The following is a 15,705-nucleotide window of genomic DNA, read 5'->3' as shown; positions in this document are numbered from 1 at the left end:
CACTATTCACGCTGTAAAAAAAATACGTAATCATGTTGGATCTTATTAGATTCACATCGATATATACTTTCTAAATATCAACCTTTTATAATTTTATTTATGCATCATTCGAGAGATTAAGAGTAGTTATGTGTTAGTAAACTTAAAGTCAACATGCAGCAATATTTAAGGAACAAATAAAATATTATACAATATTATACTTCGTACTCCGTATTAGCCAACTCTTAAAGATTGGGTGTTCTTGTTTGAAATTTCTATTATATCCTTGCTATTTTCGGTCAAATATGTTCAAATGAAAAAGTAATTTATTTACCTTTGAAAAAGGCATTTCAAATAAATAAATAATCTATTACAAATTTATTTGTCAAGTAGGTTATTGTGATTGTGAATGTAGTATTAAGCCTAAGATTGAATAAAATGATCAAATATAACTTCCTTGACAAGGTATGCCATCCATTTACCATAAAACCAATAAAGTAAAACAATTAAGGGCATATTACAACACATAAGAATATAAAAACTTATATATAACGGTTTTATCTATAAGATCGATCAACTTTCTTACCAAATAGTTGTACTATAGTTACACATTGTGCGTTTGTGATTAAATAGTTATACTACACTGTTAATCATACTCTTCAATTAATCAAATAATTATATTTTTCCAAGCAATTAGTTATCTTTTTTAATGTTGTTGAACATCAAGCGGTCTTACGTGTATGACGTCTCCTACTCCAAGAATCTTGAAAATGATTGTTTTTAAGTAAATAATTTTTTTGACAATGAGTAAATTATTTTGAAGACATTAAATAGTCAATATTTCCAATTGTAGTAAACAAAAGGTCTAAATTTCAAATAGATCTCCTAAAAGGTAGGAGAAAACATTGCCTCTACCTTCTCCTTATCCCTATTTCCTCCCTAGTTTTCTTTGAATCTTTAAACCTATTCCATTTCATAACATTACTATTATAATTTGTTTGTAAAATTACATCCTTTTGTCAATGTTGAATGCCTTTTTTTATTGTTGAATGAATGTCTTGGCTAAGTTCAACGGTGTATAGGGCAATGGAGGTGAAGAAAAACAATATAGCCAACATATCTCGCATTCGCTCGGTTATGGAGATAGTCCTACTTCATGTTGGTCACATTGTTGCCGGTGGTGCTAACATTCTCCACGATCACATTGTAACTCCTCTTTTGTCTTACTCCGTCTACTCCCTTCGTCCCTTAATACTCGACCTGTTTTGACTTTTTGCACTGTTCACATAATTCACTTTAACCCTATTTTATTTATATTTATAGTATATGAAAACAAATGTTAGTATATAATATATTGTTGGCTTCATCTTAATATATACTTTCAAAATATTAATATTTTTATAAGATTTTATAATATGTAGTTAAAGAAATTGTTGGTCAAAGTTGTGCATTGGCAATCGTGTCCGGTCAAAACAAGCCGAGTATTAAGGGACAGAGGGAGTATTTCACAAATTTCTTTGGTGTACATATATACTCTGTATACTGTATTTTCACTAGAACCTCTATCTTGTTTACGAGGATACCTAGAGCTAGGTGTACTAAGGGGTGTTATTTTGCTCATTTGATCAATTTTGATGGGCAAAACTAGTGCAACGAGGTACACCGATCTTTAGGTATGCTCGAAAAGAATTGAAGGAAAAGTGGCAAGAAATTCATGAGACGGTCCAAAATAAAAAGGGGGAAGAATTTTCTAATTGTTTCACCATTTTCTTCCTTTCCTATATTTTAGTGTTTTGCAAAAAGAAATTTGAGTTTATATATCTAGATCAAATTGCATGGCTTATGAGAAAAGTGAATATATATACGGGGTAGTTATTATGGATTCTAATAACACTATGCATATTACATGAATAATTGGACAATTTATGCGTATACTACAATACTAAGTTACTCCTTGCACTAATTTTATGGTACATAATATGGTTGGTTAGTCCGACGTATATAATAATATAATTTCGTGCTATAAATTATAATCATTGGTTTACGTCATTTAATTATTTTGCTTTGTCTTTTTTATTCCATTTGCAATCTGCAATTGAAGAGAGCGAGATCGAGAACTTTAACCATGAATTAATCGTGGACATATTTAAGAAAAATATATTTATGTGGGAGTTCATTCGTTAGCTTATCTAGATAGTCTCGATATGTATTTTTTTTTATTATATCAACTTGTTATAATATTTTTATCTATGGTTAATGTATACATTAAATTGAAAACTGCGTAAATCTTTTTGGGACTAAGGTTTTGTTACTGTTGTGGTGGTTAATGTATATATTAAATTGAAAATGGCGCAAAAAGGTATAGTAAATGAGATACACAAAAAGAAAATGGATCAGGGAGTAATTTATTAATTATACTCCCTCCGTTTTTTTATGGTTACACTTTGATTTTTGTGGTCAAACTTCATAAACTTTGACAAAAAATTCAGAGGTTACAAATAGCAAAATATGCTTGAAACATCGTTGAACTCCTATTCAATTACTACCCCCGTTTCAGAAAGTTCTTTACGCTTTGGAAAATGTGTCCAAAGTATAAAAACTTTGACCGTAAATTCTCACAATTATATACATCAAAACGTTACATGTAAGATCTTGTTAGATTGGTCTCGGGATGTATTTTCAGAATATCAAATTTTTATAATTTTTTCACATACGAAATGGGATATATTATTAGTTAAATATTACATTGGAGTCCGTGCAAATAGTAACTGTAAAGATCTTTTTGAAACGGAGGTAGTATGTATTTTCAAAAAAAAAAAAAAAAAAAATTCATATGTACTACGAAAACCATCACTAAAAATGGAGGGAGTATATCCTAATTTATTTGTTTTATATGTTCCAGGGAAGTGAAAAAATTGAAAGCTTTGTAGATGCCTTGAAAAGATTAGACGAAGTATCAATTTCATGTAAAGGGGTAGAAAGAATTATGCTGTTAAGGCGATTACTAGCATCACTCGAGCTAATCGAAAGAACAAGGATAGACTTCATTTCAGAAGATATCAATAACATTTTTGACAAAGTTCATCAAAAATCTAAGAGTGAAGAACTTCATATTGTGAGTCATTCACTTTCGTTTCAATTTTCAAAATGAACTTTTTAGACTTTCTGTTTTATTCCATTCATAATGTTTTTTATATTGTGTTTTATATTAGTTTTTGATATAAAAATGTGCTTTCCTGCCCCTTTTCCCACAACCACAAAATTTACATATTTTCACTCACCTTCTTTTACTTTATTCATTTTTTGTCGTACACACACCCACCTTTTACACTATATATCTCTTACTTTAACCATGTTTCATTATACTCAACAAACTTTTCACACACTTTCTTTCATTTGTCTTAATATTGGTACACTATTATGGAACATGGACAAACAATGAAGGAATATTTGTCAATATATCATTATCTAGGTTGATAGAGAGTTTGTCAATTATTGTTAAAAGTTGTCAATTACTACATACATTTATAACAATTGATGTCAATTGCTACCGTATTACATATCCCGGCAGTTAATCTACTAATGACATCATAATTAACCATTAATTATATTTTAATCATTTTAATAAATTAATAAAAAAAATCTCAAAATTAAACCCCTAAATTTTACCTATTTTTTTTAAAAAAATAATTCTTATCTTCACGTAAAAAGAATTAAAGATACACTAGTGAATCAACAAAAAGAAAAGTTCAAATCAGCATATCATGTATTTCTTTGATTTCTACGGATCACTATGTTGCCCATGCATGCATTTACAATCAACTAATTAGTCTGCACTCATTTACACCTAGATATAGTATATACTTACTCTATCACTTTTATTTTTGGTTAATATATTTTATTTCATATAGGTATCATCTGACGACTTGGATAACATACGATATGCACATTTGAACTTACGTGATGTCATTCTTCGTAGTCACGTTGTTGAAGGCATTGCATTGTCCATGGTTAGTTTAATTTTATGCCCCATTTATATAGAGTGCACTTTTTAAGGCTTATAAAGATATTAAATTTTTTAATGTAGCACTCCTAGCTTTTAAAGAATTATGTACAACTAAAAAAAACTTAGGTTGCAAATGAGAAACCAACAATAACTACAAAACATTATCGCAAAAGTATTCTGATAAAGATCTTAGTTTACTTTCCATCAAAAATAAAAAAAATCTTAGTTTACTCCCTCGATCCCAGTAGTAGTTGGGTATTAGATTGAACTTTTTAATTTATGTATGTTAAGTCTCCGTTCTATTGGACTTATTTTGACTGAACTTATATTATCTGAATTTAACTGAACTTATATATCTGAACTTAACTAAATTTACTTTATCTGGAAAAAAAACTTAATTTGTCTGAAATAAACTTATTTGTGTGTGAAAAAATTTGAAAAAAACTTAATTTGTCTGAAATAGACTTATTTGTGTGTGAAAATGTCTGAAAAAAACTTATGTTTGCTGAATTTATTTTGTATGAAATAAGGCAAAACAAATCGTTCATAACAGAGCCTAAGTCAATGTCAACAAAAAAAATAATTACTAACATAGTACATCTATTTCATAAAATTTCTCACTTTTACCATTTAATTACTGTTTAATAATGAGCTCTGATTGCCCACTTAGGCACCCAATTTTCATTGCACTCGGATTCTTCTCTCTTTCAAAAATAATGAGCTCTGATTACTATTTTGATGCAGATTCTTGAAGCACCCAATGAGGAAGAAATTACTTTACTTTTAGAGATTTTCAGGTAAGAAGATCACATGATATTACGTATCCATTCTCTTGTACTAAAATGGATACTAAAAAATACGCAGTAATTGCTAATTAATACGAGTACATGATATTTTCACTTAGGCTAGTCAATTTTTTTTATTGACCTTTCTCTTGTGTATTGCTAAATATGCAAAAAGGTAAACAAAAAAAACACGAAAAGTATCAAAAAAAAATGAAAATTTTCTCTTACTAAGACTCCGTTTGGTAGGGCGTAAAACGTTTTCATTGTAAAATGATTTTCCATGGAAAACAATTTTCAAGGGAAAACATAATTTCAAACTAGTTTTCCTTTGTTTGGTATCTTAAAGGAAAATGGGAGAAGATGGTGAAGATTGAGGGGAAAAAAAGGAGAGGGAGGTAATGAGGAAAGAAGGAAAAGTGGTTTCCCTCCATTTCAAATGTAAAAGGGTTTTCCACCTTGGAGGGAGTCATGAAAAATTGTTTTTCATCTGTTACCCAACCAAACAATGTAAAATGGTTGAAAAGGGGAAATCGTTTTGGTAGCCTAAATGTCATGCTACTCAATATATTTGCATTAATTGACATTAGTCCATCTCCAATGATAGGTCAAGTAGGGGTTCCAAAAGAGAGAAAATGTGTTGTAAAAAATGAGCCCCATCTCATAATTCTTCTCAAAAAAATTCTTTTTTTCTTTTTTCACAAAGGAATTTTTTTGTAAAAGAAATTAAAAAAAAACAGCTACACCGAAAGTGAGAATTGAGTTTTTGATTCTCACCGTTGCGCAATTGAGTCTCAAGGTGTCAAGGTGAATATTAGAAAATTAAATAAATTATGACTTATCATTAGAGAAATAAATTAAAACACTTATAAAAGCTTTTGACCTTTAATTACTTGGACTAGATCACCAATTGTGATGCTTTTATATAGTCTCCGTTAAACTAACTAACATTGTCTTGTAATAATTTTTGTTAGACATTCTCTCTTAGGCAAAAGGGAAATTCATGATACAATTATGAGAGGCATACAAGAATTAGCAAAAGTCTTTTCAAACTACCATGATGAAGTGTTGGTATGCAATAGTGATCTTGAAATATAGCAATTTTTGAAACTTTTCTTTGAAGTTATTTTTTCTCTATTAATATACTTCCTCCGTTCTTTTGCAGTTGAGGCGGGAAGAATTACTTCAATATGTTCTAATTGCAATAAGAGGGTTAAAAGTTAATGCTGATATGGAAAGGTAATTTGACTTCTTCTTCTCTCCTTTTATTTTTCTACAAAAGTATCCTATTTGATTATTTTTCTCTCATTTTATTTTTCTACAAACGTATCCTAGTTAAGTCAAAAAGTTTTAAAGTATTTTTTAATGATAAACTTTTTTGCTTTAAATAAAAATTATCCATTCAGAATCACTAATAATTTATAAAAGTAACTATGTAACCCTTTAAAATGTTTATTCGCAAAAAAAAAGAAAAATACATAAAATATAAAAAATAATCAAAGCATGTTAAAAGTTACTCCCTCCGTTCCTAAATACGTATCACTTTTCTTAAAGCCGTGTTCCTTATATGTGTCCACTTTCCATTTTGAACATATACTTTTCCCACTGTTCCATACATTTTGCTCACTTTTCCATAAATTATGATTATTTTTCCTTACACATTCTACACTTTTCCCACTTTTCAATTCCCACATCCACTTTTATTTGTACTTTATCAATAAACAATTGTCTACTTAATACCAAAAAAAAAAGTGTACTTTATCCTTTCCCTCAAAAAAAACACTCCTAATCATTATTTTTCTTACACACTTCTCAATTTTATTAATTACCGCGCAAACCTTCATAAGTGACACGTTTGTAATTAGTCTGACTACACACTTGCTAATTCATAACTTTGATAACTAGATAATATCTCTAAAATAAGTTTATGGTATGAAAATATACATAATCCAATAATATTTCGTATAGTAAAATTTAGTTTTTACAAAGTACTACGTATATGTTAGTGAAAAAAACAAATTAATTAATCAAGTCACGTTTAGTACTTTCTCTTTTCTCGAAAGTTCTTTTCACTTGAATCATTAATATCTTTAGATATGTACTTAAAATTTTAAAAACATTTGATGTTTTAAAACTATAAATCGAGACGTATCAAACATGAATATGTTTTGACTTATATATTCATCGGCAGTGTATTTGGTTCCAATTTAATTACAATCTCTATAAAGACTCAAGCTTGAAAGAACTTTCATGGGCCGGAGTATATAAATAGTGAAAAAATCCAAGCAATCCATCTATTCAGAAATAGACAGTGGCGGACCTTGAACGGTTTTACGAGGGCGGCCGGTAGAAAAAAAATTAAGCAATATACTATGTAATTATACAATTATACACAAATGAGCCGTAACTAAAAATACACTACAAAATTTTTCGGCTGGGGTGAACCTACAACAAAGATCCGCCATTGTCAAATAGAGAGGTTATTTTTTTTACACAAACTCTACTAGCAACACTCTACTCCGTATCTCCTTTATTTATTTATTTATTTATTTATTTATTTATTATTGCACAAACTCTAATTACAAAAGCTTATGTAAGACGGTCTTATGTATAATATCAATTTCTTACCAATTAGTTGATTTTTTTTAATCAAGTAGTTATATTCTACTATTATTGATTGATGATAGTTTTAGATTATAGTTAAATAGTTACTTTTTTAATGCTGACATCAACGATCTTACATATATGATAGTCACATATAAAAAAAAAAACATACTCAATTCTAATTTTTCAATATCTTTCCTGTTTTTTCTTCCACAAACCCCAAAATTTAACTTTATTTTCTCACCGTACTCTTAAACGCATGCATTTATGGTAACTATAAGCAATAAAAAAAAAACGGAGGGATTATATGTATACAAAAATAGGTAATATAAGAAAGAGTATTTAATAGATTAACTTAAAAATAGCTTACCTTTTAAATGGAGCAATAATGATTTTATTATTGATTTGATGATTTGATCTCAGAATAGATATGAAGGTTTCGAAATTGGAAAAGATGTTGTATGAAACAAAAACCAAGAATCATTTTACCAAGGGTGATGATGATGCCACTCAACAAAACAACATTATAAAAATGGAGGTAAACTAAACATCAATTTGAAATATTGTATTGTCTTTATCTGAAACTTTACGCATTGTGTAATTCATACGTAGTAGTTTAGTTTTCTTTTTTATTAAATGCAGATATATTTGAAGATGAAAGATATCTCACTCAAAAGGAAAGTTATACGTGATGGAGATTCATTGCAAAGTCGTACTCAGAAGGTTAATTGCTTGTTTTATCAACTCCATATAATTAACATAACTTCATGTTATTTAAAAATTATGCGATAAGCCATTTAAAATTTTAGGAGTAATTGTTTTTTTAACTTATGAGATAAATGTTACAACATTTATCTCATAATTGGAATAACATATCATGGTACATATGCAATAATATTTAATCATATTTTAAAATTATGCGATAATCCTATATTTAGTAAGAGTTACTTAACAAGTTAACAATGTAATTTTATCTATTGTTGAAAAATATTTTGACAGGTGAACAAGTTGAAAGTTTTATTAGAATCTCTAGCTAAATCTAATTTGAAAGCTGAGAGACGCATTTTAGATCACAGGTTTGGTTCCCTTAACTTTAAACACTTAATTACCTCTCTATACACATTCATGCTATATATAATGATATACTTCCTCCGCTTCAAAATAGTTGCAACACTTTGTTTTTTGCACTATTCACATAATCTACTTTATTTATTTTAATTTTATGATTTATACTTTAGGAAAAACATATTAATGTGAGATCTTGTTAGATCCGTCTAAATGTATATTTTGTGAAAATTAATCGGCAACTTTTGTGTAAGACCGCCTTACCGGAAAGACCACTTTGGTTGCTTAACTAATTGATTCAATTTCTTAACTAATTTAATTGGTTACATTGCTTAATTAATTGATTCAATTGCTTAACTAATTAATTACTTTGCTTAACTAATTGGTTTCAGTGGTTAACTAATTAGTTCAAGTGCTTAACTAATTGGTTCCATTGCTTAACTTATATGATACCAAGGTGGTTTTTTGTGTAAGACCGCCTTATAGAAAAGTTTGTAAAAAGCAAAATGTTGCAACTAAAAAAAATAAGAGGAAGTACTTATATTATATTCACGTAGATAAACTTTCATTTGATCCAAATTATACCTAGGCTACAATACAATTTATTTAATATATGTGGAGCAGTGGATTTATGCAACCTAAAAATAATATTCTTATATAGTTGATGTTAATATTTACTCCGTATTATCTTATTATCATATTTGAGCAGATCTCATAAGGGGGAAGCCCTACGTTTTCGTGTAGTAAAAGCAACTGAAGTAGCCCAAATTGAAAAGGTTTGAAATACATTTCACTAGTAAATTGTTGTTTACTCCGTATATGTGTTCATAATTTTAAATGTTAAATAATGTTATATTGATAATTCGCATGATTTTTTTTGTCTCCTATAGTTATACTGTTAAATTGACATCCTGATTTTCATAGGTTTTGGTAACAGAAATTGAAACCCTTGAAAAGAAAAAGGAAGAACTCAAATTTGCATTGCGAAAGGTATATTTTATTTTCTTGTTGGTTCGAGATTGATAAAGATTCTTTATATACATATAGGTAATTATGTTTAAGAAGAAATTTGATTTTAATAATCCGATATCACTATAACCCTAATTGAAAATCATCCTAAGAATTTTCCCAAAACGTTGAATTCGTTTCATTTTCGATTTCTTGTATTAGCGTGGGTACGTGTGAGGTTTTTTTTATATTGTATTTTCAATAATGTTAATAAAAGAACTACTCCGTATTAACCAACTGAGGTTGACGTGAATGGTTAAGGATCTCTTGATTCGGCCTTAACTAAGGTCTCGGTCTCTCGGATTCGATCTAGCTTTGGGTATGGAAAAAACCTCAGCTGTGAGGGATGTTGTCTATCGAGGTACAGGTACCCATGCAAACTCCCGCGGGAGCTCCATGCAGAAGCAACGAGAACTCCTCATAGTAGAACAAAAAAAACAATGAAAACTATTACGGGGAGTAGAATATTGAACAATGCAAGATCTCATTTCTAGGACGCCGTAATATTTATTTTTTTGGTGTTAGCACCCGGTTCACCCTTACGCGGTTACGCCGTAATATATTTTGGTTAGGTTGGTGTTTCTTTGTTACAACTACATGTAATAGCATATTATCTCCTCGATTACGTATTGTCTTCATAATCATCTAATTAATCTTACTCCCCCGTATTTATTTAAGAGATACACTTGGCCGGGTACGGACATTAACAAGAATAATTGAATGAAATAAAATAATAAAACAAGTGGGTTGGGTAGATATTTTAATAAGTAAACAAGTGGAGACCATGTCATTTTGTGGGGTGGGAGGTGGAGTGGGTTTCAGAAATTATTTATTTAATAGGATGGTAGGTCATAGTGTAAATTAGATGTACTCCGTATTATTTAATTATATGGTGGGGTGAATAAGTTACTAAAAATGGCAAGTGTATCTCTTAAATAAATACGGCCGGAAAAGGCAAGTGTATCCTTTAAATAAATACGGACGGAATATCAGTTTTCATGTCATGTTGTATTATTTTTGTATTATAAATTTGTTGTAATATGAAAAAATGATTTTCCAGGTGAATGCCTCATTAACTATCGCTAAAACAAGTCTTCGTAATGTTAGGGAAGAAAAGGATCAGTTTTATGAAGCGAGTAATAGAGTTCTTCAAGACTTACAATTGAAGGTATTATACTTAAATCATAGTTAGATGAACGTTTTATGAGATTATTAACTTTAAGTTTTTAATTTTAAATCTATTTCTTATGCATTTACCAATAATTGAAATTAAATTATAATTCATTTTTACCTTTCGTTCACTAATTCCTATATTATTCATAAGGACTATTTGATTTGTATATATCCAATGAATCAAAAAATTATTCACTTATTATTTTAATTAGTTAATTTTATGAAAGAACTGTGTATATTTGTATGATGATAATTTGATACAGTATAAGAAAAATCATCAATGTTGTATTGTACGGGGTAAAAAAACGCAGCTTACGTCACATATATATGCCATAATCCATTAATTCTAAATTATAGTAGTAAACATTAAAGTTGGTGTTACTTTATGAATGCTTATTATTCGATTGATGTTTCTCTACACACCGAAATTATAGTTACTCTTCCTTCAAAAAAAAAAAAAAAAAAGAAAGAAATTATAGTTACTCGATCTTATTCAATTCATTAATTCTTGTATTACATGTATGCTTAAAAAAAAAAAGTAAAATTCACGTGTTATTGTATAGGAAGAAGATCAATCAAAATCGATAACTTCGTCCAAATCAGAGGCTAAGGTTGTGATCAGGTGGTTGAGGTTTGTGGAGGATACATGGAACATCAAACTTGCAATCACTCAACAAACTGAGAAGAACAATATGTATGAACATTTACTCTATAGTTTTTTATATACTACATTTTTCGAAATGTTATTTATGGTTGTTAATTATTTGCACACAAATTAAGAAAGAGAGAGAGAGGAGGAAGTTAAAGTCCAGATAACTTAATATATGTTAGAGCTGATCAATGTTGGCCCGGCACGCTGGTCCGACCCGACCCGAACTTTTTAAAAATTGTGCGGGCTTTGGACAACGTAAAACAACATTTTAGTTATAAATTAGGCCCGTCCGGAACAGCCAGCTATTTTTGGCCCGAAATAGCGGGTTTTTGCACAAAAAATCGGCCTGAAGTTTGGCCCGGCCCGACATGATGGGAAGTTTTTTATGCCACGGCCCAGCCCGAACCCGGCCCGGCCCTCCTTTTGATCAGGTCTAATATATGTTCATATAAGTCCAGATAAGTTAAGGTAAATTCAAATAAGTTAACTTTAAAAAGAAATTAAGTTTATCCAAAATATTTTCAAGCACAAATAAATTTATTTCAAACAAAATAAGTTTTTTTTAAGACATTTTCATCCACAGACAAATATATATTGCGAGTTGTATTGATTTTGTTGTTTTTTCTCCTTTGATAAAGTGAGGAATTAAAAAGACATTCAGATCATCAAGCTAAAATGATAACAGACCTTCTCCTCACATACAAGGTACGTACGTACACCTTAACTAATTTCACTTCATTTTATATTATTATTATGATTAATTTAATGTTAATTTGTATTCAATCATTGTCTCAGGTGGAGTTAGAAAATCTAGTGACTCGCTTTAGAATACTTATAGGACAACTAAAACCAAAAGAAAAGTATGTTTAATTTCTTTATTATTATTATTATTATTATTATTATTATTATTATTATTATTATTATTATTATTATTATAATGTATGTAGTCCTAAATTATATGACACGTCACTAATTAAAAATGATGGACAGGCTTGTTGAAATATCTCATTTAGAAGATGAAAGCTTCCCCATAGCTCTAACAAGGAGAGATTTGGAGGAAGAATATCTAGATTTAGAATTCAAGGTACGTAGGAGACTAGGAGGAGTAAGGAACCCCTAATTATACGTTCATTTCTAATACGTTCATTTCTTTTTTTAATTACAAGTTAATTCTTTAATTTTTAAACATTTTAATTATATTTTCAGCTCATTACCGCGTTTGATTTAGTGGAAGGCATAAAGCAATCAGATAAACAAAGAGAAGAATTTTCCAGGTGCAACAAATTATTTCTTTCATTTTTATTTACTTACATCACTTACCTAAAATTGATATTTTTATTTACTTGCACTACTTCCTCTTTTAGAAGGTTTTTACATTATTTTATAATTTCTCTCTTAATGTTTGGTCTCACTTTTTAATTCATTATATTTTGTCCAAATATATTACATCGATCATTTCGCATTTAATATTATTTTTCTATGGGCTACCTATTTAAAAGTCTAAAACTGTGCGTCCATGCAAGTGATGCAAGTAAATATAAACGGAGTATTGCGGAGTAGTATTATTTGACCACAGTTTTACCTGATTAATTACTAGGTATCTCTTTACTTAGTAACTAGTTTAGGGCCCGTGCAACGCACGGCTACTACTAAAACAATTTATTATTTTAATAGTAACTAAAAGACTTGTGATATTAGAAAAACATGAAAGTAAAAACGATATATGAAAAAATATAAAATCAAAATTGTGTAAAAAAAATATTGAAATGAACTAAATTTGCATATTACTATACAAAGTTAAAAATTATAGTCGTTTACTTGTATGTAGAACGATCTACTAACGTTAACCAAACCCGAATGACTCAAGACTAATTTTCGAAAAGACCCGAGCATAACCGAGTTAGTCAAATACAACATATTTTGAATTGAGTAAAATCTTGATAAATAAACTTATATGTTAGTCTACTTACCATGTATTATATTATTAATAGTAGACTAACATTAGAAGTTCATTTATCAATATTTTTATATTTCTTATCAGATTAAAAAGTTATAACAATACATAAATAAAATTATATCATAAAGGAAAAAAATAATATTGATTTAGCTTTCCTCCTATAATATATTATGCAGTACATATCTATGGTAATTAAAATATATTTTTATCTTAGTTTCCTAAAAAAACGTAATGTAATTTATTTATTTTAAAGTAAAAAAATAAAAAAAAATTTGGCGGGAAAAAATCGCACCAGGAAATGACACGTGTCATTCCTGGTGTCTCTTTTAGTATATATAGTAATAGATAGATTTTTTTTTTTTAGGAACAATTGGTATTTTAGTTTTTCTCTTCGTACGTTCCTGACTAAATGCGTTATTAGATTGACAAATACACAATTGTGACCGAAGTAGTAACAATTATGTAATTCCTCTCTCCCTATTGTAACTTTTATTATTCTTATGGCTCATTCACACAAAAAAGTAACAATTATAGAAAGTAAAGTATAAATACTAATTCAACAATATCTTACTAACATTTTACAACACACACATATATGTTTGAATCCTACCATGAGAAAAATTTGATGTACATTGTAGTAAATATTATTTGCTACGGAGACATGTCACGTTCTAGTGAATAGAAGAGTTCTATATGACATGTATACATTACGAAATTAATATTAGAAACGGTTTTTAGTATATTACTTTTCTTTTTGAGGAATTTTAATATATACTTTCTCCGTTCTTTTTTTAGTTGACAAATTCCCTTTTTAGGAACGTTCTTTTAGTTGACACAATTCTTGCTTTGGTAAGTTTGTAATGTAAATTTTATGTTCGCTACAAGAAATTGTACTATTAACGACGGGAAATCTCGTCGCTAAAGCCCAATATTTGTTGATTAACGATGGGATTTTCCGTCGTGAACCCGTCATAGAAGAGGGCCGTCGTTAATGGAAAATCCCGTCATTAACCCGTCGTAAAAGACATTTGCGACGGTTGTTCCCGTCTTTGTTGGGTTGTTATCACCGTCGCAAAAGCCCTTTTGAGACGGGATTTTTACCCGTCGTTATTAGGTTGTCATAAAAGATACAAATTTTTGTAGTGGTTTAACCCTTACAAGAGTATGCAAGTGTGTGAGGTACACTATTTTGTCACATTTTCTTAATATGTGAGCCAAAACAAAACGTGTCAGGTTAAAAAGAACCGAGGAATTATAAGCAAGAATAACATATGTATTTAACTTGATGTTTATTTACTTTTGAAATTAGGAACGATGAGAAAAGCATGGAGGAGTTATTTAGCATGTTTGAAAAGATAAATCAAGAGTTTCAATCCCTAGAAAGACCATCTTTAGAATGTGAGCCACAAAAACATCTAATATGGCAGGGAAGTCCCCTGAAATTGAAGCTTCATGATGATTTAAAGAAGAGTTCATTTACACGAAGAGAATGTAACAACACAACAATGCTTGACTGGAATTTGCTAGACTTAGAAGATGGAATGACACCACATTCAGAATCAGCAAAACATAAAATACATAAAGATAGCATTGACTGGGAATTTGACGCTTTAGGAACTTAATTAGTCACTACGTATTAGCTAGGGCGTAACAAAAAAAAAAAAAAAGGAATTTTCAACATATTTTTTTTGTATGATACCACCAGCTAATTTGAAAGATTCGCTTAAGCGACTTCGTAGCAATGTAATGATCTAATGACAAAGATCATCATGTAAAGAACATTTACAATCTGACTCATCACAAGTATTAACGTACTGAGAAATCCGATTTTTGGCTAATCAAATATAATTTCAAGTCCCGGTTTGCCGGAATTCGATCCGGGGTTGTAGTTTCAAATGTCAAGTGATTTTTCAAGTTGTAATTTACAAAAATAGAAGTTTAAGCTTGTAATGTGCAAAGTAACAATTTTTCCTCAAAATCATGCATTTTCTTCTTCCCAACTTCGATTCTTAGAGCGTGTTGGGTATTGCCTCTATTCTACTTCCTCCGTTCCGCAATAGATGCATCGTTTCTCTTTTGAACACTATTCATTAACTAACTTTGACAACTATTCTTTCACATTATGTAAAAACAAACATAGTCAACTGAGATCTTGTTAAATTCGTATCAATGTGAGGATTCCAAATATCAATTTTTTTTATAATTTTTACTTACACGCAATTAGAGATATTAATGTTCAAAGAATCATGTTGGGATACGTGAAAAAAGAAATTGTTATGTGTGCCTCGAATCTTCCTTGAAGGATGTTAGGGTGTTATAGTGGAAGGTCTGACTTCAAATGGACATATCTCATGATCTACTCATTAGATTGAGTTGATTCAAGTTGGAGGTTAAAGCTTGGCTCAATAGCTTTCCAACGCCTGGTCATAAGCTCATTTTGGATGAGAAATGAGGGAGTTATGACTGTTTTACGAGAAGC

General features: G+C 29.5%; 1 protein-coding gene across 1 annotated transcript; it reads left to right on the top strand.

Moving 5' to 3' along the window:
* Positions 1 to 545: 545 nt before the first annotated feature.
* Positions 546 to 15,212, top strand: LOC110786671 (uncharacterized). Its single transcript, XM_056838129.1, has 18 exons — positions 546 to 1,185; positions 2,882 to 3,094; positions 3,891 to 3,989; positions 4,730 to 4,782; positions 5,742 to 5,838; positions 5,933 to 6,006; positions 7,795 to 7,909; positions 8,014 to 8,094; positions 8,371 to 8,447; positions 9,146 to 9,212; positions 9,361 to 9,426; positions 10,505 to 10,612; positions 11,181 to 11,311; positions 11,908 to 11,974; positions 12,065 to 12,129; positions 12,260 to 12,353; positions 12,476 to 12,543; positions 14,536 to 15,212. Exons 1-18 carry the CDS (start codon positions 1,033 to 1,035, stop codon positions 14,846 to 14,848), a joined length of 1,941 nt encoding a protein of 646 aa, XP_056694107.1. The 5' UTR covers positions 546 to 1,032; the 3' UTR covers positions 14,849 to 15,212.
* Positions 15,213 to 15,705: the final 493 nt, after the last annotated feature.

The sequence above is a fragment of the Spinacia oleracea genome, chromosome 1 (assembly GCF_020520425.1).
Source record: "Spinacia oleracea cultivar Varoflay chromosome 1, BTI_SOV_V1, whole genome shotgun sequence".
Lineage (NCBI taxonomy): Eukaryota > Viridiplantae > Streptophyta > Magnoliopsida > Caryophyllales > Amaranthaceae > Spinacia > Spinacia oleracea.
This window is presented reverse-complemented; position numbering and strand designations above follow the sequence as displayed.